The following is a 27,020-nucleotide window of genomic DNA, read 5'->3' as shown; positions in this document are numbered from 1 at the left end:
GAAGAGAACACAGATTTTGCCTGAGCCACATGGGAAATTCTTCCTGTGGTCTAGAACTAGTGCAGGAAATTTGGGCCTAGAGGCACTGGGAGCCCCTGCTGTGCAGGGACAGGCTGAGCTAAGAGTAGGCTGAGAGGAAGGGCTGCTGCCTCCAACAGAATATACAGGGGGATTGTATGAAAAATAAATAAATAGATGCTTGAGGAAATTCTTGAAGAAGTCTTGCAGGATAATTTATTTTCTTTTAAGTGTGGGCTTCATGAGAATTCTGGGTTAAATATTCTGACACACAGATTAGAGAAAGCCTAAGAATAGGCTCATACAATATTTGTTTAGCTTGCTTTAATTGTCTTGAATGTCTTAATTATCAAAACCAGCATGATTTCGAGTTTTGTGGTTACATTATTCTCTGGGAGAGAAGTCAAGCTAAAGTTTTTTTCTGGTTACTGACTCAAGGACATTTTACATTGGGGGAAACCCTCTACTTTTGTGTTCATAGCAAAGGAGAATAAGATCTGGACCCCTTCAGAGTGTTAGGGATCAGAGATGACAGAGGAGCCCCCCCCCCAAGAACTAGAAAAGTTCAAGAGAAGCAAACAAGATGGGAAAAGATTGAAACGAGATCCTATGGGGCCCAGATACATTGTGTCATTACCTTTTCTTTTCATCCCCCTCTCCTTCCTTTAGAGACTCTATTTTCTTATCTTCAAACTAAATATTTTTCTATGATTTTTGATACCCAGTTTTCAAACTTAATACCTTACACGTTTGTAAGCTGGGGACCCCTCTGTCATACTGCTGCTCTGGGGAAACGTTCCTTCTGCCCTTCTGTGCATCTGAGGCTTCTCAGGCCAGAAGGATTCAGTGGCAGATGGCTGGGCCACCTTGGCTCACAGTAGGGCTGGCTTTCTCAGCATGGACCTGGATTGGGCTGCAGTTTTCCCACTGACTGCCTAGCTCTCTCTAGTGCTATTGGACCTTTCTCGGCAGCCACAGTGCTAGGGAGAAGCCACAGTTACTGTGCAGAGAGGCTCTCTGGAAGAACCGGCTTTTCTCCTCAGTAAGGGGCTTTTTAAAAACGAGCTGCCTGGCCTTCCGCATTGCCTCTCTGAGGAGACAAAATGGCCAACCTTTGCCCAGAGTCTCAAGTATGAAGTAAAGGTAAAGAAAATCCTGTCCAGGGCAGAGTACAATACAGCTGTAAACCCAGGTCACTCAAAGTAGTAGAGACAATTAGCAGCTAAGGCCTCAGGGACTATCATTTATTATAATTGTTTAGATAAGACATCTAATCTCCTTCAACTTTCCCACTTTCAAAGTACCTTTCCCAAAGACTCATAACTGTTCGGAGTGGGAAGATGGGAGCTGTCGCAGCGTTCTTCTCTGAGTGCAAAGCAAGCAAGAGCACCGGCAGCAGGCTTTCAGGTGCCCGGCCTCGGCCTCGGATGACGAACAAGGAGCAAAGTCCATTTCTGCCTGCCATTCAGAAAGTCTCCTTCCTCCTCTGCAACAGAGGAGTTTCTATCACCCCCCCCCCAACTAGGAAATGTATCCACAGTGAGCATTCTAAGTCTGTCGGAAATAACAGTTTCATTGGAGAACTGGTAAGTTTAGAAGTTGTAAAGTTCTTGAGAGAAGCTGGGGGCCGGGGAGGACTGTGCAGGTTGTTTTTACAGCAATAGTGTGAAGTAAATGCTCCTCACATTGTAGGAACCCAGTATAGGTGTGAAACACTCAAAATGTAAACTATGAAGGTGTTCTTTTTAATGAAACAACTAGTGATCCAAGAGTCTAAGCTTAATGCAAGCATTTGTTATGCATTTATAATTATCAGTATCACAATAGTCTACTCAAGCTGTTATAAAAAGCCATATAAACAGTGAGCGCAATCATGTGTAGCTGTAATGAATTCACAGGACAACTCTTATTCTTTAAGAGTGTTAGGACTCAGACACAACATTGGTCTCATGAAGTACCTGTGGCCCCCTCCCAGATCGCCCAGCATCCCTCAGTACCTGCCTCCACCCTGATCTCCCAGCATCCCTCAGTACCTGCCCCCCTTCCCAGATCGCCCACCATCCCTCAGTACCTTGGGCCCCTCCCAGCACTCCACCCAGCCCCTTACCCTAAACCTCTCCCTCCAGGAGCTGGGCTTCTGCTTTTTTTCCCCACTTCAATCCCTACAATCTTTTGGGCTTGGGCCACCTTTCTTAGTCAGCAGCTCCTCCCTTGCTCTCCCTCCCGCTCTCTCCTTTTGAGGTCTGGTTTTCGCCAGCCATCTTCTGCCTCCTTTCTTCCTTAAATCTACAGGAGTAGTAGATTTAAGTAGATGTCTCCTCGTTTTATTTCATTATTTTCATTCAAACAGGAAATAAAACCACGGTTGATTAGACGGAAACAACGTCGCAATTCTTTAGAGTGCCCGAGGAGGAGGTGAGGGCGCCAGCGAGCCTGGCAGCTTGTGTTTTGGCAGAACTTCCAGAGGCAGAATTCACCTTTCTCCATACCTGAGCAAGCGTTATCAATGCTGACAGCAAACAAGGCATCTCCTCGCCCCAGCTTGTCCTTCGGGGAGAGCACCCTATAAATCACCCGCACCGTCACCAGCCGAGGCTCCAGCTGTCTGCTTTCCCAGTGGCGCTGGTCCTCGGCTTTGCCGGAGGGTACACGAGTGAGTGGGCATTTCAGTGTACAGTTCTGGACGTGGGTGATGTAGGAACACTGCGGGTTTACTCTTCAGTAGTCGGGATTAAAATCCACTGAACCAAACACTTTCCCTAGGGACAAAAGGACAGTGCAATCGCCTTCTGTCAGGGTTCTTTCTCCTCCAGAGCTTATGGGCTCTTGGAGGGGCAGAAGCAGATGGCACCTTGTCCTCGTTCAGGATCACTAAACTTTTTTCATATCACAGTTTAAAGAAAAGCACTTTATACCCCAGGATAAAACAAACAAGCACATTTGCATCTAATTTTGATCTAAGAATCCCTGCTCCACCCCCACCCCAGAAAAAACAAAACAACCCTGAAAACCTTCCCGTAGACCTTGACTGTACTACGAGAGCAATCTGTAGCTTTTGCTAGACTGAAGATTAATTATGGCCCCGGGGAACATGGTCATCATTTAAGGTCCTTCTGTTTTTCCACCGAACTACATTTGCACAAACTCAGAAGACTTGGTAATTTTATATTTTCTTCTAAGCACAAGTACTTTCTTACCACATTTAAAAAATCTCCTCTGCCTGTTTTGTTTTTTGTTTTGTTTTGTTTTGTTCTCTGGTTATCTGGGGATGGTGGCTCATGCTTAGACTGAAACACGAGTCCTACCAAGGGTAGCAGCCAATCTGAGCTACATAGTGAATAAGTACCAGGCCAGCTGAGTGACAGAGAAAGAGCCCATCAATAGATAGATAGATGATAGATAGATAGATAGATAGATAGATAGATAGATAGATAGATAGATAGATGATACATAGATAGATGATAGAAAATAGGTAGAGATAGATACATACATACATGGATACATAGATAGATAGATGTAGATTTATGTTAAGGCAATACATAATTAGACAGGGAGAGGAAATGGGGAAAAGGAGAGGAAATTGAAGAGGAGGAGTCAGAGGAGAAAGAAGAGAGGACGGAACGGGAACAAGAGGACTGTTCACGGAAAGTGAGGGGGATTTCTTAGGAGGGGAATAGAGAGTGTAGTGGTGAATCTGCCCAAAATAGACCACAGTTTGTTTTCCTAATTACTGAGTTGTGTTTTCATTGAATGTGTTTATTTGGGTTGAAGAGGAAAATGCAACAAATTGGCAATTGGGTTGAAAATGATTGCAGTAGATAATAGATAGATAGATAGATAGATAGATAGACAGACAGACAGACACTCAGGAGGCAGAGCTTTGTCTGATGTGCCACACAACTGCTCCAACCCCTCGGCAGACTAGCTAACTATAAAAGAAAGTTGTCAAGTATTCACAGTGTTTATAATGTGATTATTACTCAAATTGTTACTAGGAAATGTCAAATCTAGGTCTAAAGGCCCAGGCCTATTATGTCTTACTGAGGTAGTTGAGGGCTCAAAAAGATCCAAGTGTAGTTCTCATATTTAAGGCAGGGGTACAAAGTATCTACGGATCTCTAGATACGACAGCATAAAAATTCACCCTTCCACTAACGTAGAGAACAAAGTGCCACAATTCCTTCTGAACACAACTAGAGCCAATCCATTCCACTGTCAAGATATTGGAACAAACTGTCTACAAATCCTCTCTGAAAACAGACAAAAATTCATATATTAAAAATACTTAGTCTGAGGGTTGGTGTAATCCTGTATCTCCCAGGGACCCTGACGGCTGTGGAAGGCAGACTGCTTGAGTACCGGAGTTTAATACAAGGCTAAAATGACAATGTAAGATCCCCATCTTGAAATAAACAAACAAGTAAATATCCTTTCCCCCTAAAAATTGTCTTTAAAGGTGGTATAATGTCTACTGAGTTGGAACTGTAGTCACCATTTTTTTTTTACTAATACAAAGCACCGAATGTAAATTATGTTTATCTTTACTCTGTATACAGAAACAATTATAATTGGCCATGATATTAAACGATCATTGACTACAAAACACTCTGGTTGAGGTCTGCTTGAACTGTGAAGGGCACACATACCTTCAAATCAAACACACTGTTCAGAAAGCCAGCAGGTATACGTAGAGTAGCACATCCAACCGGCGGATGTCCGCCTTCAGGAGCGCCTCTGAGCCTGTCGGGCTTCCTTCTCCATCTCCATTCGACATGCACCACTGGCTGTGCCAGCATCACACTCATTCCACATGCACCACTGGCTGTGCCCCAGACACACTGGCTGTGCCCCAGACACACTGGCTGTGCCCCAGACACACTGGCTGTGCCCCCAGACACACTGGCTGTGCCCCAGACACACTGGCTGTGACAGCATCACACTGGCTGTGCCCCAGACACACTGGCTGTGCCCCCAGACACACTGGCTGTGCCCCAGACACTGGCTGTTCCACAGACACACTGGATGTACCAGCAGTCACACTGGATGTGCCAGCAGTCACACTGGACGAACTCATCCTGGAACGCTTCTCCTTCATTCCTGGAATCTCAATCAGAAGCTGAGACAAACGAGGTCATGTCAAGAGCCGCGGCATAGACCGACCTAGAAGGCAGAGTCCAGCCTGGCAGACGGCTCTCTTAAAACCCACTACACAATCTCTCTGTAGATATAGGGAGATAAGTAATTAACACTCTTTAATCCACTGACCAGTAAAGTCAGTCAAAATGAAGACATCTGTCCATATCTAATCTTTAATGGAACTATCTGCCCAACTTTCCTGGGGAATATGGATGGCCTGACTTTGACTCTACAAGTCCATTGTCTTCCAGTGATCTAAGTGAATGCTACCCAACTTTTTAAACATGAAGGAATTCTGAGTACACTCTGAAAGTTAGAGAGAATAAGATATAGCCTGATGACCCCTACCAAAACAGGAGCCTCATAACAAAAAATTAAGATTAGAAAACCAAGAAATACTTATGCATTTCAAAGCATCTTAGCATTAACTACATTTTGACCTCAGAACCAAAATCCCCAGAGACCACTGATCATCTCTGATTGGCTTATTTAGAAGTGTGGATCCAAGAAAACCAGGGGCTGAAGATCTGAAGTTTGGTAGAGGGCTTGGGTAACCCATGCAGAGGCCTGAGTTTGACCTTTCAATTTCCTACTTCCCCAAAAAACAGAATCAGTAAGAACTCTGCTTTCTCTAAGCATTCTGACAAGGTGCTTGCTATAGCTTAAACAAGAAATGCAACCCTCCCCACCTTGGGCTTATCTGTTTCAACACTTGGTTCCTGGCTGGGGGCAATGTTTTAGAGGATTGTGGAACCTTTAGGAAGTAGGGTTCCTCTGGAAAAAGTGGGGCTCCCTTGGAGGAAGTGCATCACTAGGGACAAGGCTTGAGGATTCTGTACCTAGCCACCCTTTTGCTCTCTCTGCATCCTGTTCTACCAAGAAGCGAAGGAATGAGGACCCCGGCCCCGACGCCTGACACCTGAGCGTCTTGTAACCATGTCCACCCTCCATGATCTACCGCGCCCTCAAACTGTGAGACAAAACTGTCCCTTGGCTTCTGGTCAAGTTTTGGTCACAATCACAAGTAAATAAATGAACACAGGATTTCACAGAAGGATGAGCCATCCTGTTCATCCAAAGCAATGTGCCCGAGAGTAGTTAGTTGGTGAGGACAGCAACGGTGGCTTCTAGTCCACGAACACAGACCGCTTCACTGCGTCTACTTCAAAATCCATTCCATGGTACTCTTCTGCTTCTTCCCGTTGCTTCTTCTCTCGATGGGACAAACTTCAAGGACAGAGTGTTCTGACCCTGAGATATTTTCCTTTCATTCTCATTACAGACTTAAGCTGGCTAATTTATACATCACAGGGAATAAGACAGCCGTGAATATGGCTGAGCCCAGACACGTGTACAGAACTACTGGCAGATCTGGGTACTGTCCCTGAAGAATTCCAATCACTGCAGGAATGGCCATTTCTCCCAGGGTACCACCAATTACGAAGAATGCTGTGGATTTCCCGGTTAAGGTGGTGTACTGCTCAATCCAAGACACTCCACTGGGGAACGTGGTTGCCATTGAGGCTCCATACACAGAAGTTGCAATCCAGACACAAAGAGGGGTCTTGTTAAAAAGCACCAGAAAGAAACAGGAGACCAGGCTGCCAATGTTGCTGAGCACAATCATGGTTCCAGGTTGTAAGAGTGTCGCAAAGAAGATGGCCAGGCCCCTGCAGGCTGCAAAGGTCCCCCAGAAGATGGAGTTCAAGCCAGCTGCCTCGCTCTCTTCCATACCAACATGGGTGGTGGCGAAGGAGAATACATAAGAGCCGTAGGTCACCTCGGCCCCCACATAGAAGAAGAAGAAGAGGAAGAGGAGGCACAGCAGGACCCTGTGATATTTAGCCCTCCGAGCTCCCTGAGCAGATGCTGAAGATTTTTCCTGTTTTGAGCTTTTCTTACAAAACAGACCAAACAGGAAGACAGAAACTACTAAGACATAGGTACCAATGGAGGCATATGTCCACAGCAGATTCCTGTCATCAGGTACTGCGAACACAGAGTCTTCGTTGGCTTTGGAGGATCGGTTCAGCATTAGAGAGATAAAGTCAGACTCGGTGTGGTTCTGAGCAGATGCTGTGGTACCCCAGGCCAGTTTAGCCAGCAGGGGAGCCAGAAAGGCACCCAAGGCAAAACTGAAGTGCAAGGCCTGCATATGTGGGGCTCCTTTGTCCCCCCAAAGATCCAAGATGAGGACATTTGCACCTGCCAATGAAACATGGTGAAAATAATTTGCTAGACATGGTAACTTAGTAAAAATACAGAAAAAAATTATAAAAGGGGTGGATAGTCAGCTCAGCAGTTAAGAGTACTTAGTGTTCTTGCAGAAGACCAGGTTTAGGTTCCCAGCACCCAAGTCCCTTGGCTCACAATCCTGCCTAATTCCAGTTCCTAATGGGATTGGCAACCTCTCATCTACCTGAACACCCACACCCACAGACAGATGCAAATACATGCACACAATTAAATTAATAAAAAGCTAAAAAATTCTATAAAAATAAAGTGCTTCATTGCCATCAGAAATAGAATAAATATGCATTGCACAGAGCGAACATGAGAAATGCTCAAAGTTATAAGTTCTTGACTGGCTGTGAGCTGATTCTGTGGTTAAAGCTCTCCAGTACATCATCAAGAAGTACGCGTTGTAATGTCTCACATACATGACCCACAGCATGGTGGTCACTGCCTTCATGGCACATATGTAAAGGTTTTCACAAAACATTGTAATTACTACACTGGGGGATAATTTTTACCCATGCACTTGTTACTATGTATGTGATAAATATGTTGACATTTTAATAATGTATTTAATAAGCATATTTTCTAACTTGAATAAATACATTCAAATTTTTAGCTTTATGTACTTGGAGTTGGCAGCCACTAAAGATTATTTATATGTGAGGTAAACCCCGAGTCAGGACAGGAAGCAAGGATCTCTGTTAGAAGCTGAGCTCACACTGTCTGGCGAGCTCCGAAGAGAAAGTTGGAGTTGGGGACAGATCATGCTCATTGGTCAACAGCACTCAGAGCCACCGAGGACACAAATGGAGAGAAGTGGGCGCAGCTCGGAGAAACTCCAAGTGTCCTAAGTATGACAGTGACTCATGGCTTCCATGGCCCAATTGTGGTTCCAACCTCAGTGCATAAATAAGCCATTGATTCTTCTTATCTTAATATGACCAAAAAGGAAGGGGTCCTTTCCCATTTGGACACACAGATCAATATGCTCACACAGGGAAATATATTCTAGCTCACTTAACCATTAGCTCTTCAAAACCGGTGTCCTAGTTGTCACGGAACACGGCTGCTTGAAGGGTGGATCTAAATAAGTGAGCTTGTGACGGTCTCATCACCACCCTGTCACTTCACGAGGCTTTGCAGGTGACAGTGTAATTTTATCCATTTTCCCCAGTGACAACAGTTGGAGTCACTAACCTGTATCCAGAGCACCAAACGAGACACCAAATACAGACATCATGGCAATCAATACGGTTGCTGTCTTGCAGAAAGGAATAAGATAAAGACCAACTGTGGTAGCCAACATGGACATTCCTGAGAAGAGGTGAAAACATCAGTTATAGGAAGTGTTCCCACAGGGTCAAGACAATGTCTCAAAGCAAAAACGAATGTAAAGTCACATTAAAACTGGACAATTAGGGGGCTGGTGAGATGGCTCCGCGGTTAAGAGCACTGACCAGAGGTCCTGGTGCAACTTCCAGCAAGCGCATGGTGGCTCACAACCATTTATAATGGGGATCTGGTGCCCCCTTCTGGTCCACAGATGTAGATGCAGCAGAGCATTCATACATCAAATACATTTTTAAAAACCTGGATAATTAGAGAATTCATACAAATGGGTTACACCATGTAAATCTTATATTATCATTATGAATTACAAGATAAAATTACTTGGTGTGGTGGCGCATATCTTTAATAACAGGATTTGGGAGACAGAGAGCAGGCAGATCTCTTGAATTTGAAGCCAACTTGGCGTGTGTGTGTGTGTGTGTGTGTGTGTGTGTGTGTGTGTGATGTGAATACAATTTTAATACTATTAACACATTTAAAACATAATACAATAATCTAACAAGTAATATAAGCTAAAAAATGGAAAGGTTTGACAGAGATACACAGACAGACACACAAAAGTAAAAATTTTAAAAATAGGGTAGATTGTGATTGAGGAAGGAAATTGATGTTGACCTCTGACTTGCCCATACCTCCCCACAATTAAAATTAAATAACAAAAACATTTAAAATAGCCTAGTGTGGTGGATAGGAAGAGAAAATCAAGATTCCTGTTTGGGGCTGGTGTATAACTCAGTGGTAGAACATCCAGTTAGAAGACACAGGCCCTGACCCTGATTCTTAGAGACCCTTTCCCCAAAAACTGCATACACATGTGTATTCTTTAAGTTTACTTTGGAAATAAGAGCTACTGCTTACTTATTCGTCAACAGTTCTAGAGCGTCCTAAGTTTCAAACCTGGGACAAGGTGCCTAGTTAACATATGAAAGCAGACCTGGCTTCCTGGTTCTCCCTCATCCCTCAGACCCTACCTGTTACTGGGTACCCTGAACTCTCCAGCCACCACTCTGCCGGCCACCACTCTGATGGCCATGGCATTTGCAGGGAGCTCACAAATGATATACCATTTTCCATTCTTCACAGGTAGTAATGTGAGTCTAAATATTCCATAGAGAGAATCAATTTACTCAATTGTGAGTACAGTAAGAGCTTTGCCATCGCCCCCCCCCCCCCCCAGAATATGGAAAACCCGAGGACTAGCAAGCTTCCGGAGGGCTCATACAGAGTCCCTCCGCCTGCCAAGGTAGAGGCAGGAGCCACGGACACGCGGCTGGACAGCCACGCCCATTTCTGGTGTGTTGTCTGAATTGAGCCTCTGCGTTTCATACTCGGTGTCAAGTTGTACACAGACGTTTATGCTTACTCACCTAAAAGTAGAAAAGGACTCATGCAGTCGAAAAGCACCCCACCAACCACAGAGCCGCACAAGTAGCCAAGGGCTCGGCCCACGAAGATTTCGGAAAGGCTGCTGATGTTCCGGTTCACGTTCCTCGCCAGGTCTGGGAATGTGGGTCCCAATATGGCAACCGTCATTCCCTGAAATTAAAGAAAGAAAGAAAGAAAGAAAGGTTTACTTGCAAACAAGATAATATCCGTTTCTTTTTTATCTACTACAAAAAAAGTTCTGAGGAGTGAGTTACAAAGCAGAAAGTCTTTTAAGCCCCTTTCATGGTACAGAAGTATCTAATGCTGATAGTGCCAGAGCCATAGACTTAGTTGATTTTCTCTTTTTTCAAGGTCCTCCCCCCCAAAAAAAAACCTATTTAACTCTTTTTTAAAAATTAAATATTTATTTACTTTTATCTTATGTGTGTGTGTGTTTAATGCATGTGCACCATGGTATGCAGAGGCCAGAAGAGAGCATCAGATCCCTCGGAACTGGAGTTATGAGTTATGCCCTTGCTATACCTATGCTCCATGTGGATGCGGGGAATCGAACCCATGTCCTCTGGGAGAATAATAGCTAGCACTTAAGAAAGTGCTGAGAAATCTCTCCAGGCCAAAACTGATTTAACTCTTCTAGCTTTTCCCATTTAAAGAAACATTAGTATGAACTGGAGATATAACTTAGTGGTAGAGTGCTTGCCAAGCATGTTCAAGTATTCACTGGGCGTCTATCAGTGATTATAAATCTGGGCCGGAATATGGCTCAGTGGTACAGGGCCTACCTAGCATGGACAAAGCCAGGGTTCACTTCCCAGCTCCGAACAAATCTGAGTGTGGTGACGCACACCTGTAATTCCAGCATTCCTGGGGTGGATGTAGATAGATCAAGGAGTTCAAGGGCATCTTCAGGTTTATAGCAAGTTCAAATCTAGCCTGGGCAACGTGAGACCTTCATTTCAAAATAATCAAATAATAAATAAAGCAAATTTATAAAATATGAATTTATCATAAGCTTGAAATACTTTTGAAACATATATTCAAATATATGTTTGATACAGTTTTTAATATTGTGAGATGTGTTATAATCACTAACATGAGAATTTACACGTCAAAAATTTTAATTACCAAATTGTTTTCATTTTACATCTTTATGTTTAATGTATATGTATGTGTGTGTATATGTGTGTATGTGTGTGTATGTGTGTGTGTGTGTGTGTGTGTGTGTGTGTGTGTGATGTGTGTTCGACGGTTCCACGAAGGCCCAAAGATGGCTTCAGGTTTCCTGGAATGAAAGTTATAGATAATTACAAGTCACCTGATATAGACGCTGGGGATAAAACATGGATCCTCTGGAAGAACGGCCAGAAATCTGAACCTCTGAGCCACATTTCAGATCTGTCTCATTTCTTATACCATTAGAACGGTAGTTTTCCTGGTGCACAAGGGGTTCCACACATTCAGAGTACACAGGAGACAAGTCAATAGAACTTACTCAAGTCTACATTTTCTTTCAAAGAAATCCTCAGCCACTGGAAGCACAGAATATCACCCTTCTTTGTGAAATATTATTGCAAAATATTATGGTCATAGACACAGCATCACTTTAACAGTAACTCTACCTTGGCATGTAACAAAGTCTAACTAACCTGTCACATTGTAACTCTGTGACCCTATCTCTCCTAACACATGGCCAGTCCCATAGGTTGCATAAATAAGACTTCCTTCCTTTCCCACACTGTTGGGTAGGGCTGCCTGCTTCTGTTGGCTCCAGGAGCTGCCAAATTCACAATTAGAGTCTTTGCTCAAATGAACTCTTGCTAAATTGGACTCTTGGTATCAGATGGATCATTGGAACTAGATCTCCATTGATCATGACAGCACCAAATACTCAGATGTATTGGCCAGACCTCACACGACAGCCAGGGTTGTGAGCAGGTTTCCTCTTCGATTAGGTTGATGTAGATGTATGTGCTGAGTTCTTGCTTGTGCTTGAGCGTTTTATACTGGATTGACTCCAAGATGCCTTCGATCTGATAATTAACTGGACTGTATCCAACCAGGGGTCTCAGGCAGACCCTTTAAAAAAATCTGAGGAGGACTTGGGAGTCTGCTGATTTCATTAACGTCTGCTAGCTTCATTAACACATGTTACGGGCTCAGAACCTGTGTACTTTGTGGGAAATGAGTTAATCTAAGGGTACCATAGAGTTGTAGTGGACAAAAAGGGGATGTTTGCTTAGATTGTTCAAATCAATACAAATTTTTGTTTGTTGTTAGTTGTTTTATTTTGTTTTGTTTTTTTCTTTTTGAGACACTGTTTCTTTGTAGATGTACAGCCCTGGCTGTCCTAGAACTCATTCTATAGACCAGGCCATCCTTGAACTCAGAGAACTCAGGCCTCTGTCTCCTGAGTGCTGGGATTAAAGGGATGTGTCACAATGCCTGGCTCTGCCCAGACTCTCTACATGAAAAAGTTAATATCTGTTGCTTATATGTTGAAGTATATCTGTCTGTATTTGTCTGTACCATTACACTGACTATATTGCTAAATTTAGTATAATTCTTTTTCTTTTCTTTATCTATTTGTATTTTGTGTGATTGGTGTTTTTCCTGTATGAATGTCTGTGTGAGTGTGTCAAATCTTAGAGTTACAGATGCGTGTGAGCTGCCATATGGGTGCTGGAATTTGAACCTGGGTCCTCTAGAAGAGCACTCAGTGCTTTCAATCACCGAGGCATCTCTCCAGCCCCTAAATTAAACATAAAAATCATGTTGCTTAAGAAGATAGAACCTGGGTCCAGCAATTAAGAGCTCTTGTTGCTCTTGCAAAGGATTTGGGTTTGTTTCCTAACACACATAGTGGCTCACGACCATCTCTCTCTTACAGGGGATCTAATGTGTGCGGTGTACATACATGTGTGCAGACTAAGCACTAATACACAAAGAATAAAACAAATAGATCTAAAAAGAACATAGAATTACAAACGTCTTTTAAAAAAGAAATTAACCATAGTCTAGTTAATAAAACAGAATTAAAATTTTTTTTTTACATTTTTATAGAATTTTCGCCATTAAATATAATACGTATTTACAACTTTTTCTCCTTAGGGCTACTACAAATTAAACTTATCTTTTATTTTTTTTTTCTTTTCTTTTTTTAGCAAGAAAACCAGCATTTGGTAGCCACTTGGTACCTCACATTTATCAGTATCTCAAGCACAAGACATAAAAGTCTCTATAAAAAATCTTATCATCAAGGATGTGCTGGGAGCAGAAGAAATCACTCAGTGGTTAAAACTACTGCTGCTCTCCCAGAAGGCCTGAGTTCAACTCCCGCTGCCCACATGTCAGTCCACAGCTGTCTCACTCCAGTCTTGGAGGATCTGACCCCATTCTGCCTCCTTGTGCACCAGGAATACATGTGGTGGACAGACAGACGTGCAGGCAAAACACTGATACACATTTAAAAAGCAATTTTAAAAAAGAAATGTACAGTTAGGGATGAGGGAAAACTTTTCAAATAATTTAAACCTAGAGCTAGCAAAAACCAGAGGATGCCAAAGGACTAGCGATAAAATTATGGCTCTTTTATAGTTTCTTCTCACAGAGACTAAAGATCAGGACTATTAGTGAACATATCTGTACCACATTGGCAGATTATCCTAAGAGCACATGCGTCTTTTAGGAATTATGATCAATAGATTTAGGACTCTACACACAACTGAATAAAATTGACATTTACTATCATTGATGAAAACTAAGGTAAGTACATTTTAGAATTCTAATACATGAAAATAATATTGCTAAAAATGAGACATGCCTTTTTTTAAGTGTGGTGGTTTTAATGAGAATGCCCTCCCCCCCGCAGACTTCTATCTTTGACTACTTGGTCCCCAGTTGGTTGAACTCTTTGGGAAGGATTAGGAGGCATGGCCTTGAGGGAAGAGGTGTGGCACCAAGGGCTTTGAGGTTCCAAAACTCCCAGTTAGCTTTCTCTCGCTCTGTCTTTACTTATTGGCTCAACATTTAAGTTTTCAGTGATGGTTCCAGCGTTGCTGGGACAGGCCTGAGAGGTGGGATGTCTGAGGAATGTGGATGACTGGAATGTGGACTAGCAAAGTGGTTGGATGTTATGAGTGAAGCTTGGGACACGGACAGTAGTGCTTGTGAGCAGGTGAACCATGGAGGTGAGCTCAAAGAGGCCTCCGCGGGGAGCAAATGTTAGCAACGGGGCTACTTATTCTTCTTGTGATACTTTGGCAAAGAGTGTGGCTATTTTTTGTCTTGCACTAAAAACCACTTGAGGCTACATTAAAAAGTCATGGGCTAATTTTGTTGGCACAGAATATTTCAAGACAGCTTTAGTCACTTGGTTATTAGCAATGACTTTTATGCAGATCTGCTATTAAAAAGAGCAAGAAACAGGGCTGAAGAGTTGGCTCAGTGGTTGGGAGTATTGGATACTCTTTGGTTCAATTCCCAACACCCACATGACACTTCAAAGCTGTCTGCAATCTCTGTTCTTGAGGATTGTATACACACACACACACACACACACACACACACACACACACACACAGGCAAAACATCAGGCACATAAAATCAAAAATAAAGATAAACAAATAATTTTTTTTTTGAAAAAGGTCGGAGAAAGAAATAAAAAAACACACGGTTTAGGGCAGAAAGAAGCAGAAAGAAGTTTAATGCTGGAGCCAAGGCTTGTGCTCAAAGAGAAGAGGCCTGATATGAAGTGGAATAAAGGAAGCCATGTTCTCAGGACCAGACACCACCCAGCTAAGCTTCCAGCTTATAAAAACGAGAGATTCTGCAACAGAGAAAAGCTTAAGCAAGAGCAGTTCAAAAGAGGGACCAGGTGCCACCAAACAGGCAGCAGAACTTAGCAGCTTCAGCCACATGGTTCTGAAAGGATGCAGGCATATAGGGGCTGTGGAATCTTCCTCCACCTCTAAGAAAAGTTTGAAGCGAAGCTGCTTGTGTGTGGTAAGAAGTTTACTTTCATGGAGGCTCAGAGAGGCCACTTGCATGAAGCTGGAAAGTGAAGCCTGGATTGTGCTAGAAACCCCACCCAAGATGGCAGCACCATAGGGTGTCTTCCAAGAAGAGCTGCAGACAGGGAGCAGAAACAGCCCAAGGGAGAGAAGTATGTCGTGGTCAGCAAAGCTGGAAGAGCAGAGCCATCTAAGCCCTTTGACACTGGACTGAGTTACAGGATTTGGAGTTTGCTGGTTTCTGGGGTTGCTTTGGTCCACTATTCCCCCACAAGCCCATTATTCCTCATTTGGAATTGGAATTCATATTCTGTGCCATTGTATGTTGGAAGTATGTGATATGAGCTTTGAATTTACAGTCAAGGGATTGCCTTGAGTCTCAAAAGAGACTGTGGACTTTCAAACTGTGTTGAGACTGAAAGACCACAGGGTTGGAATACATGCATTTTGTATTATGATGTGGCTACAAGTCTATGGGGATCAGAGAGTGGTATGCAGTGTTTGAAGGAGAATTGCTCCCATAGACTCATATATTTGGAATACGTGGTCCCCAGTTAGTGGAACTGTTTGGAAAGGATTAGGAGGTGTGGCCTTATTGGAGGAGGTGTGTCACTGGGATTGGGCTTAGAAATTTTTGAAGCCCTAGCCATTCCCAGTGTTTATTCTATCTCTGTCTCCCTGTCTCTGATTCTGCCCCCCCCCCCAACTCTCTGGTATGTGGTTGTTTTCTCAACACATAAGTACTGGCTGGTTTTATGTCAACTTGAAACAAGCTGGAGTTGTCACAGAGAAAGGAGCCTCAGCTGAGGAAATGCCTCCATGAGATCCAGCTGTAAGGCATTTTCTCAACTAGCGATCAAGGGGGGAGGGCCCAGCCCATTGTGGGTGGTGCCATCCCTAGGCTGGTAGACCTGGGTTCTATAAGAAAGCAAGCTGAGCAAGCCAGGGGAAGCAAGCCAGTAAGTAACATCCCTCCATGGCCTCTGCATCAGCTCCTGCTTTCTGACCTGCTTGAGTTCCAGTCCTGACTTCCTTTGGTGATGAACAGCAGTGTGGAAGTGTAAGCTGAATAAACGCTTTGCTTCCCAACTTGCAGGAATGGAAACCCTGACTAAGACGACATAATATCTCAGCTACTGCCTCGGTGCCATGCTTGCCTGTCTCTGCCTTGATAGTCATAGACTCTGAAGCTGTGGGCCCCAAACAAAGTCTTCCTTTTATAAGTTGCCTTGGTCATGGTGATCCTTACTATCACCAAGACTTTAAGGAAAATTGTAAAGTATGAAGATGCATGATCAGGAAAAATGAATTCCTTTTTCTCTTAAAACAGGACTTGCTCTACACTAAGGTACGGCCAAGGTAGAGTGGGTTAGAATCTTGCAGGATGTCTGTGCAAGTAGAATTTGTGAAAAGAGCTCTCTGTGGGGCCTAGCTGCCTGAGAACAGAAGAGAATTGTTTGGCAGTTTTCCTGGAAGTTGAGCGTTAAAGCTCAGGCTCACTGTAGAACTAGAACTTGGTCTTCTCGTGTTCCTGGTATACTGGACGGTGCTCAGTAGGAAGTGTGAAGGGTCTGTTGCTATTGTGTCATTTGAGGTAGTTGGCCCAAGAAACAAAAATTCACAGAAACGACCAGGATCATTTTCTGTGCCTCATGCTGCATTTGTGACTTTTTTTTTAAGCACTTAAGGAAACTGAGTCCTCTTTACTAACAGATCTCAGCTTACCCCCACAGTTATGTGATTTTTTAAAATTAAGTTTAAGTGTTAATATTGTTTTGGTTAAATGAAAGACTATTGTTCACAATTACCTGCAATTCTACCTTGATCAAATGTGTTAAACTTTTGATGTTTTTATGACCTTCTTCAAATTAAATCATGTGGGGTTTTTTTGTTTGTTTGTTTTGTTTTTACCTTGGATTAACTTAAGGTCTTTCAGAAAGTCCCTTGGAGTTTCTCTAAAACATGATCTACATTCCTAGAAAGAGTAGAAGCAAGTTAATTGGGGAAATTTAATCAATAATATAGGAAACACAGTCCAATGAGCAACATTAAAATCTCTTTGAGTTGTACTGTGTCAATGTGATATTTCAGAAATTATATGAGATTTGTAGAAATGCAGTGCTCCTAATGTGTCACCAGCAGTCATAATTCTGATAGTTATCTTTAACTGCATACAAGAGCCTGCAACAGTGGCCCACATGTGTAGTCCTAAATAATCAGGAGGCTGAGGCAGGAGGAGGCCTGGGAGTTCTGGCCAACATGACTGACATATCGTGTGTAAAGAAACTTAGCAGAAATATCCAACTTTTCTTGTCAAGTGCTTTACTAATGTAGTGAATTCTCATCAGATCTAAGCCATGGCCATTTTAAGTCTTGTCATGAACAGTTTGCTCTGTATCTGTTTAGGGTTGACATTCTTGGAAGGATTCTAAGTACAGAGTTCTGCTATTTTTAAGGCTGCTCCAGTGAATAGCTAAAACTTATAATTCTAGTGAAGAAACATATTTATGGCTCATAAACATGAACCACAAGAATTAGTTAAGGACAAAGGCAGGTTGTCACTGTAAGCTAGTGGTGAAATTGCTGAGCTGTGCAGTAATGACAATCTCCACAAGATGGACCCAAACCAAATCCTTATATCAGCCAGTTCACAAACACTTTCAGGCACCTGAATAGAAAAAGCAAACTGGTGAAGAGTGTAAACGCATTGTCAAGCTTGGTCTTGGGCTAGCTTGGATGGCTGCTTGGTGTTTCTGGGTCCTCACAGCATCCAACAGCAAAAGCTCAACACTCCAAGACTCATCACGGGAGAGCTGAAATAAGTCAAACGAACATCAAGGGATGTCTGCTCTATGGAAATTGCACAAAAGGCTCATAGCTCACGTCTGGCTAGTCACACTCATAATTTTGATAAGCTAATAAAGGCCCCTGGATGATTTGAACAGTTTGAGGTCCATCCGTTTGCTGATTTCAGTGTTTCTCTTCTAGGTGGATGGAAGCTTTCTATACAGAACGTCTAATGCTATAAATAGCTACAGTGACAAAAAATGTGTTTTCCTTTCCACCCTCCCCAATTCTTCAGCAACAGCAATGCTTGCTTCACGGTACCAGTATCACAAACACAATAGCATCAAGCCGGCTCCTGGATGGGCCAGACTGCCTGTCAATGGTGTTATCAAATGGTTCCAACTGGATCAGGAGAGCACACGTCTTGTGACGAAGCTACTGCAGGGCCACTCCTCCTGATAGGCTCCAAGTATCTCTCACTCCATTCAGATGAAGTGTGCCATGACTCAGTAGTTAAGGTCAAAGCATAGTCACTAGTAAAAGAAATTCTTCGTAGCCAACTGCTGGTGGCCTGTACTTTACGACCTGACTCGAAACCATCCACCTGTTGGGAACCTTACAGCAAACCTAGCCAGGAACGGTTCTCCCAAGAAACAGAAGACAGCTTAACTCACGGATCAAGACCAATCTGTTACTGAAAAAGCCCTTTTCCCCATCACCAACTGTCCCCATTCCTTCCCCTTCCTTATGAGGAGATACATAATTGTACTGTGGAGGCTGCTCTAAGGCTAAGGCCATGCAACAACAACAACAACAACAACAACAACAACAAAAGACAAAACATCAGCTAGCTATTGGGTTTATGGGCTAATCAATACTTCCAAATTAAGAACCACTGCTACAGTGGACAATGTTGCTCCATGTTTCTAATCCACTGGACTATGTTCAAGAGCCATACAAACTTAGGAATGATCAAACGCGACTGAGTTCTGCTCAGATGGCCGTAGGTAGCCATGTTTTTCCATCCCCAACGCCCAAGGTTGGTTTATGGAGAATTTCTCCACTCTCTCCAGCTTTTCTGCTCATTTAGAACTACTGTTTGGCATAACTCTCTCTTGCCTTCTGAATAGTTTTCCATACTTCCCACAATCATACCAAAGCAGCCGATATCCAAAATTAGTTCTGACCATGCAGCAGGCAATAATGAGCTTCCAAGATTAGTTCCAACCACACGATAAAGAGCGCGTCCACTGAAGAAAAGACCTGATGATCCTGAATTCACTCTGGGCAACAGTTGGTGTCATGGTACTTGAAGCTATGGTTTAAGTCGGGGGAACTTTTGTGTGTTGTAGAAAATCAAATCTCTCTGTTCAGAAGTGTGGTAAAGCACTCTCAGAAAGATAGATGAGAACGTTTATGCTCGTCAATTAGTGGAACAAAATTTAGCTTTGGATCTTCTTGCCCATGTTGTGAGCTTGTGCCTGGTGCTTAGTAAAGTGCAGTGTTATACATAACTTCTCCTTGATTTTACTACTACCCAGAGAGAAGTGACGCTGAGTGTGGCAGCACAAACTTACAATCCCAGTGCTCAGAAGGCTGAGGTGGGCGGATCTCTATGAGCTTGAGGCAAACCTGGTCTACGTAACAAGTTCCAGGTCAGCCAAGGCTACATAGTGAGACCTTGTATTAAAGCAAAGTACTGAAGAGGAATGCTGAGGAGCAGGAAATAAATCAGCTGGAAGAGCATGCGGGTAAGTGGATAAGACCCTGAGTTCATTTACATCAATAATAATAGTAATAATAATAATAATATCAAAATAGCTGACGGTGTTGGTGGTGAATGAATACCTTAAGAAAGCGTCTCAGAGGAACAGTGTAATGTTTGTGGGGAGTAGGAACCGCTCAGCTGGTTTGCAGACACCCAGAGTGGTGGTGGCAAGCCTGGGCACCCTAAGACTTGCTTACGATTAGCTACGTGTGTCTCTAGGTTCCCATGGACTGTTACCAGGCAGACTAGCCACAAAGAGACGTTAAGTCAGTGGATTTCACAGCTGGCTGTGGTTCTTAGTCGCCATCAGAACCCAAACAAAAATTCTGACCAATAGCAGGAATAGAACACTTTGAACTCTTTTTTTAATGTAATGTCTAGATTATTTGATTATACTCCGTTTGGGTCACAGAGACAACCATAATAAGTTCCACAGCATCATCATGTCATATAAACACGCAGGGCTGGGCGTGGTGATGCATACCTGTAATTCCAGTACCCAAGAGGCTGAGGTAGGAGACTCCAGAGTTTAAACCAGCCTGGGTTACATAGCAAGACTCTTCCCAGCCACCCCCAAGGGGTGAGCATAAATGTTCCTACTCTGACGTTGTCTGCAGTTCAAACAGCAAATTAGGACACGAAGAAAGCCTAGCAGTGCAATGAACTGAGAGTCTGTGTGGATCAAGCAATTAATCGATTGGCAGAAAAGCTTTTCAGTGTGTAAGGTGTTAGTCAGTCTTTTCAAACGTTGAGAAGCTGTTAAAGGGGCCGGGTGTCATAGCTGTGTCCTGGGGGAACCCAACCCCCCAACTTCCCCAGTTCACATTTACCAAGTAACGGGGAATTTTTCAGTTTACATCGGGATTGGCGAAAGGCACTTCTGATGTGACATTTTGCTCTAAGAAAACATCAGAAGTGCAGCAGGATTGACTTCAATAGGACCGTGGGCAGAGTGGCCTCTTTCCTCTTGGGCCTATTTGCAAAACCAAGTGAATGGCCACCCAGAAATGGAAGTGCTAGAAAACAAAAATCAGTTTATTGTATAGCAAGTGATAGTTCAGAGTGCGGTGGTTACAGCCCCAGGCAATGCTAGGAAAGTTTGCTGCAGTTAGAAAACAGCAGATCAATTTCGAACTGGACAGGAACCCTCAGAGATTAAAATAGCGCCCATTAGATAGCTGACGAGCCTGAAGTGCCCAGCGTCACAGACCGAACGTGCAGGCAGCGAGGGTGAGAGTCCTGCTGGGAAGGGCAGGAGGCTCGCCCCCCAGCCTGGGAGGGGTGCAGCCTCAGCTCTCACCAGCCCCAGGAAGGCGGCGTACAGGACCGCGGTGGAGAACCAGCGCAGCATGCTCCCGGCCCGGCCACTCCGCCGGGAGGCCACCGCCTTCTGGTCATTCTGCGCTGGGGTCTCGGTCTGGAGAAGGCGCTGCCCAGCAGCCGCGGCCCCGAACCCACGGAACTCCACTTCCAGCTCCAGCTTGGCGACTCCAGGCTACTGCCGAGCTTTCCGGGAGACTCTTCTGGAGCTCTGAGCTCGTGTCCTTCCAGTCCCTGGAGGTTCCGCCTAGTGCCTGCCACCTTGCCCCAGGAACCTTTCTGCATTAGGTCAAGGAAAGCTGGACTTCGAACACGCCTGTGTTGCAAGAGGAAGAAGACATTCAAGCCCAATCTCGCACAAGCCAGTGCGATCACGTGATACGAAGGAAGGCTCCACCCAATGAGGGTGGGGTCTCCTGCTGGAAGCAAAACGTGGTTACCCGGGAGACCGGCTTGTTACTCTTGGGCTGCAGCACCTCACCTAGCAGAACCGCGGACAGCAGCTGACTGACGGGTGCCTTGAGGTGGAGAAATTTGCAAGTGCTAAACTGTGGCACGCAGGCCTTTAGTTCCAGCATTTGGGAGGCTAGTCGGAGGCCAACATAGAAAGACCCTGTCTGAAAAATAAAGCAAAAAGGTGCGAAGCTTGTAGGTGCCTTCGTCTCCAACCTCAACCAGCACGTCCTGCTAAGGAACTGTAAAAAGCCTATCAGAACCACTGGGAAGCCATCTAGCATACTCAGGACTCCCTGCCCTGCCCTGCCCTGCCCTGCCCTGCCCTGCCCTGCCCTGCCCTCTCCAGCAGGTCCAGGGAAAGATTCGATTCGCAAAGGCCAGCATTTGCGCAGATAGCGACCAGTAGTTACCACAGGACAGCGAAGGAGCGCTTCCTTTCCTCACTGTCGCTAAGACGGCGGAAACCAGAAGAATGCAGCAGAAAGTGGGATGCACTTGGGTACAAATGAGGGCCTCAGGAAAAGGAAAAGTACCACCACCGAATTCTGGTCAGGAACAAGGATTCCATGTTCCAAATGCCAGAGGCAGCGCGAGACCTGGAGTGGACTGTGTAGCAGAAAACAGTGAAATCATTTTGAGGTGCTCTACCGCCGAGCTCCCCAACCCCAAGACATTTTACTTTGAAGGCCAACAAATCTTGACCTTGGTCAAATCCTTTTAAAACCTCTAGTTCTAAAACCTGCTCCTTGTGAAATGGGCCCAAACAAAGTCCTTTGGAATTTCTGGATTTAGAAAGACCTCCAAATTAAGTAATCCTTGTAGGCGACAGTCTGGAAAGCCGTCATGAAGATGCTGTTCTCCGGAACGGACAGATGTTCAGATTCACTTCGAGAAGACAAAATGGGGTAGTATATTGTCAAGACTTGTGTTGTCTTGATCAGCTGTTGCTGCTTCTAATCCACATGACATCAGCTGTGACATTTCAAATGCGCACCCAGCCGTTGGAGGACATCAGAGGCCATGACTCTCCCAGGTGCAACTTTATTAACGGATTTAAAGGAACACGACTCTAAAAGGAAGAAACAGCGGATGTGGGTAAAGTCACAGATTCAGTCTCTCAGCATCCCTGCTGCTCAGGATGCATGTTAGGGTGCTGATAACTGCTGAGGAAACCCGGGCTGCTGGAGGAGCATGCTCTATCATGTCCCAACAACTGCAAGTATTTCAGACTTCAGAGAGCAACGAGACAACAGAGGAATCCTTATGAAGAAATGGGGCCGAGAACTGTGTTCTATGCACTGCTCTGTGGCCAGGGCAGACACCATGTCCAAAAGCAACGCGGAGAAGGGCACAGTTCATTTACACTTTACAGCTCACCTCTGAGGGAAGCTAAGGCAGGAGCAGAGACTGGAGCAGAGCCCACGGGATGTTGCTTACTGCTCTCTTGCTCTCCGTTGGTTACTTAGCCTGTCTCTGCACACACCCACAGCCACCTGCCACAGTGGGCTGGGCTCTCCCACCTCAAGCATCATCAAGAAAATGCCCCCACAGGCATGCCCACAAGCCAGCCTGGTAGAGGTGCTTTCTCAGTTGAGGTCCCCTCTCAAGTGACCAGTTTGTGTCAAGTTGGGAAACTCTAATAAGCTCAAACTTGGGGTAGAAGCTCCTGCCCCCTGCTCAGGTTATCTAGGGAATGGAGGGAGGCCAGAGGTGCTGCCCTTATACACGATGTTCCAGAATCCCTGTGTGTCCTCACATTGTCCAGACCTGATATTTCCTGGTCTGTCCCTCTGTTCACTGTCTGCAAATATGAATTGAATGTGCTGCGTACGTTTTGATGTGCACTATCTCACAGCAAACACTAAGTCTACCTTAACCCTATTTACAGGTAGAACAATTAAGGCTTGCATAATACAGAATAGCTTGCCCGACGCCAGACAGCAAGTCACTGGCTGTACATCCTAACTCTTGCTTTTACTGTTATTGAGAGTGTTCATGCATGGCACCTGTGGTGGTCAGGACAATTTAAGCCAAATGTGAAGCAAGCTTTAATTAATACTGGCCAGGATGACAAATTGATCAGGTCCATCTCTGGGTTCCCAGGAAATGGACACAGATCATGTTTTCAGAGGCTGGAAAATGCAAAACTCACATTCATCCCACGAGGTCCAATCAGGCCCGAGCATACATTCTGACTTATTTCTTGACTAACTTACTTCTCACATAAGTCCAGTCAGGGCAAACGTACATCCTAACACATCTCCTACTATTTGTGTCCTGCCCACGCACTTCCCTCCCACACGTGATTAGGCACATTCTTCACAGATAGGCCGAGCAAACACCGGGCAAAGTGGACTCTTAACCGGACTCACAACACAAGAGTTTTATCACACAGGTGTGAGTGCGGCACAGCATGTGTCTGTGTGTTCGAGTGTGAGGGCACACATTCGAAGTAGCTTTTGTGTGTGGGGAGGCCGGAGACTGCCTTCCTCATTTAGAACTCAGCTCATTGGGTACATTGGCATGTAGCTCATTTGTTAGAACTCGTCTGGCTGGTCAGCTTGATCCAGACATTCCCTGGTTGCACTGGAATTACACAGGTGGACTGCAATCACTTAGGTTTTAAAACTTTAATGTTTACAAAGTTTTCTTCTTAACGGGCTGCAGTGGTCCACTCTTTTAATCTTCGCAGAGGCAGGAGGATCTCTGTGAGCTTGATGCTACCCTGGTCTACAAAATGAGTTTCAGGAAAGCCAGGGCTGTTACATGGAGAAACCCTGTCCCAAAAAAGCAAAATAATAATAATAATAATAATAATAATAATAATAATAATAATAATTTTTAAATAAATGTTTGCCTGAATTGTGACCTTTAAGCCATTCACGGGCAGTGCCCTCAGAGTCTGATGAGAGTGTTGGATCCCCTGAAATTAGGGCTACATGTAAGTGTGAGGCCCAGTGCCATTCTGGGAATTCAACTCAGGTCCTTTGGAAGAGCCACCTCTTACCTGCTGAGCCATCTCTCCAGTCCCCTTTAAACTACTTAGAGAAAGCTACTGGAGATATTAGCCTGTCTTCATGCTCCTGTGGCAGGTCTGTTAGCTGCTGAGCCACCTCCCCAGACTTCTACACTTACATTTTTAAAGCTTACTAAAGACGAGTTTTACTCATCTAGATAGTTCCCAACTTGGGTGTGGAAACAGCGTTATCTCCCCAGGCCCGGAGCCTGGGAAGTTGATTTACTTGGTTGGCAGAGTAGAAAGAACAGCGGAGATTCTTAGTCTCAGCCTTTTAAGTTGGTATTTGGAAAGCAAGTCGAATTTTATGGCAGACTGACTTGAGAGTGATATTTTAGGCTCCACCAGAGCAACAGAACTGGTAGACTGTCTGTGTAAAAGGAGTCACAAAACTGTCTTACGTGGCAGAGGCTGGTAGTCCAGTCACTGCCTCTGTGCTGGGGAAACCGAGAACTCAGTAGTTGCTCAATTCACAAAGCTAGAAGCCTCAAAAGCCCCAGTCTGTTCTGGCAAAGATTGGAGAAGCCTGGATTCCCGTCCATGTTGGGACGCTAAGAAACTTCCTCTTGTCTGGAGACCCCATGGAAGGTGCCTCCCACCCTGAGGAAGGGGCTCAGCTAATCCTTTCTGAATGACTTCACACACCAACCGGGAGGCTTGCACCTTCGTTTGCTCCAGAGCCCACAAAGCTGACAAGCAGTACGCAGAAAAGTCACAGTTATGGATGTATTTTTTTTGTTCCAGTTTGAAGTCAGGCCAGTTAAGGAGAATACAAAGAAAAGAAACAAACAAAAAAAAAAAAAAAAAAAAAAGGATCTAGCTAAAGATTCTTTTCAGGGGACTTCAAGGCCCAAATTGTGCTTCTCTAAGACATTGTGGATTGGTTCTGTCTGTTTTGTTTTCCACTTTTATGACTTTCATTACATTGCCATTACTATAGATTGAAATGTGAAAAATCAAGCTTTTTTTTTCTATTGAGACAGACATTAAAGAGACTTGGAACAATGTACAATAATGCTGTTCTTTTTTTAAAATTAATTTTGACATTTCACAAATGACTTTGTCACTGTATTTATTGCATGTGTGTGCATGTGTCCACACATCTGACATGATGCACCTTGAAGAAAGCTGTGTATGTGTCACGTTCAAAAGAAACTGAGGACAAATGGCTGACTACTAGCACACCGAAGCGCATGCTGGCCTCCTGGCTCCTATGCTGTGGCTGTACCTGTGACATCTCGCTCCAACCCTACCATTAACTTCTCCAACTCCTGGGCTTTCCCCTCAGCTTCTCATTCTTATGTAATCCTGCCGCTTTGGTCATGTGCTCTCTAGGCCCCACCCCCTTGACCATACCTTGGATTAGAGGTGCTCACTTAATACTGTATGTAACATATGTGTGCGCAGAGGCCCAAAGCTGATGTCAGATTTCTGCCTCGATTATTCTATATTGTACCGACACCAGCAGCAGGCCTCTGCCCACATGCGTGATTGCATACATTTCCGCTTTCCCTCTGCATGAAAAAAGAAATGAAAGGGACATGGTCGCTTCTAATGTGGTGGAGGAGAAAGTTCGTTGTAGACAAGGGAGCATGGAGGCAGAGGTAGAGAGACATGTGGGAGAGTCCAGAGTGGACTTATGTACTGGTTCGCCTTACATTGCATTGCTGAGCTCCACTTGTGGGGATGCCTTAGAGAGAGACTTGCCAAATTACTTCTTGTGAAATTCCTTCAGCTTCTTGCCGCTTCTGTGGCCTTGGGCCAGTTGATGAGCCTTGAAGTTTCTTCTGGATTGAGCTGCCCTTGCTAGTTCATGTGTGGTGTCTGGCCAGAGGACTGGACGGCAGCTGTTGATTAGTGTGTGGTGTTTGCTTCTGGACTGAACTGCTGATATCCTGACAACCAAGATTGGAGTCACCCCCAAAGAACTATTTTTAACAGTCTCCTTCCCCCATGTCCTGATAACTTTTCTTTTCCACTACCTATGGTGGGTGGTGGGCTAGAGAAGAGGTTGGATTTTTATTAAAGTAGGTTGGAAAAATGTATGCATATATGTGGCCATGAATGTTACAATAAGCAAAGGTCACACCAGTCAATTCCCGACCCTCTCCTCCCTATGTGCTGGAAATGAAACTATGGGATATAATGTCTTATCTGCTAGGTCTTAATTTGGTCCAATTTCTTCTTCCTATTTCCTCATTCTTCCTTATTAAATGGAGTGTTTACCCTTTGCATGTTTCATCATGGAGTTGGGAAATTTTGATTTGCATTGAGTGTAGCTGAGAATTGATCCCAGGGCCTCATACAAGTGCTTTATCCATAAACAATTTCTCCAGTCCTCCTTTTTTCTTTCTATAGGAGTTCAAAGCTAAGAGTTTGCTTGAGCCTCAGAGAGGATTTCTGGGGAGATGGTAAACCATGGCAGGAAGCCTAGTAAGGTAGAGAGGGTCTGAGACCCAGAGACTCTGCGGGTACCTCCCTGCTTTCTGCCAAATTCCTGGCCTGGAACATGTGCTACACTTCCCACATAAGGAAA

General features: G+C 44.3%; 1 protein-coding gene across 1 annotated transcript; it reads right to left on the bottom strand.

Moving 5' to 3' along the window:
* Nucleotides 1-5,139: 5,139 nt before the first annotated feature.
* Nucleotides 5,140-21,262, bottom strand: LOC308437199 (sodium-dependent glucose transporter 1C). Its single transcript, XM_080938259.1, has 4 exons — nucleotides 20,993-21,262; nucleotides 10,110-10,278; nucleotides 8,590-8,706; nucleotides 5,140-7,359 (listed from the first exon to the last, which is right to left on the bottom strand). The coding sequence occupies exons 1-4, from the start codon at nucleotides 21,041-21,043 to the stop codon at nucleotides 6,431-6,433; spliced, it is 1,266 nt and encodes a 421-aa protein (XP_080794385.1). The 5' UTR covers nucleotides 21,044-21,262; the 3' UTR covers nucleotides 5,140-6,430.
* Nucleotides 21,263-27,020: the final 5,758 nt, after the last annotated feature.

This window comes from Micromys minutus (genome assembly GCF_963924665.1).
Source record: "Micromys minutus genome assembly, chromosome: 25".
NCBI lineage: Eukaryota > Metazoa > Chordata > Mammalia > Rodentia > Muridae > Micromys > Micromys minutus.
The sequence above is the reverse complement of the archived record's forward strand: the minus strand, read 5'-3'. Positions and strand labels throughout refer to the sequence as shown.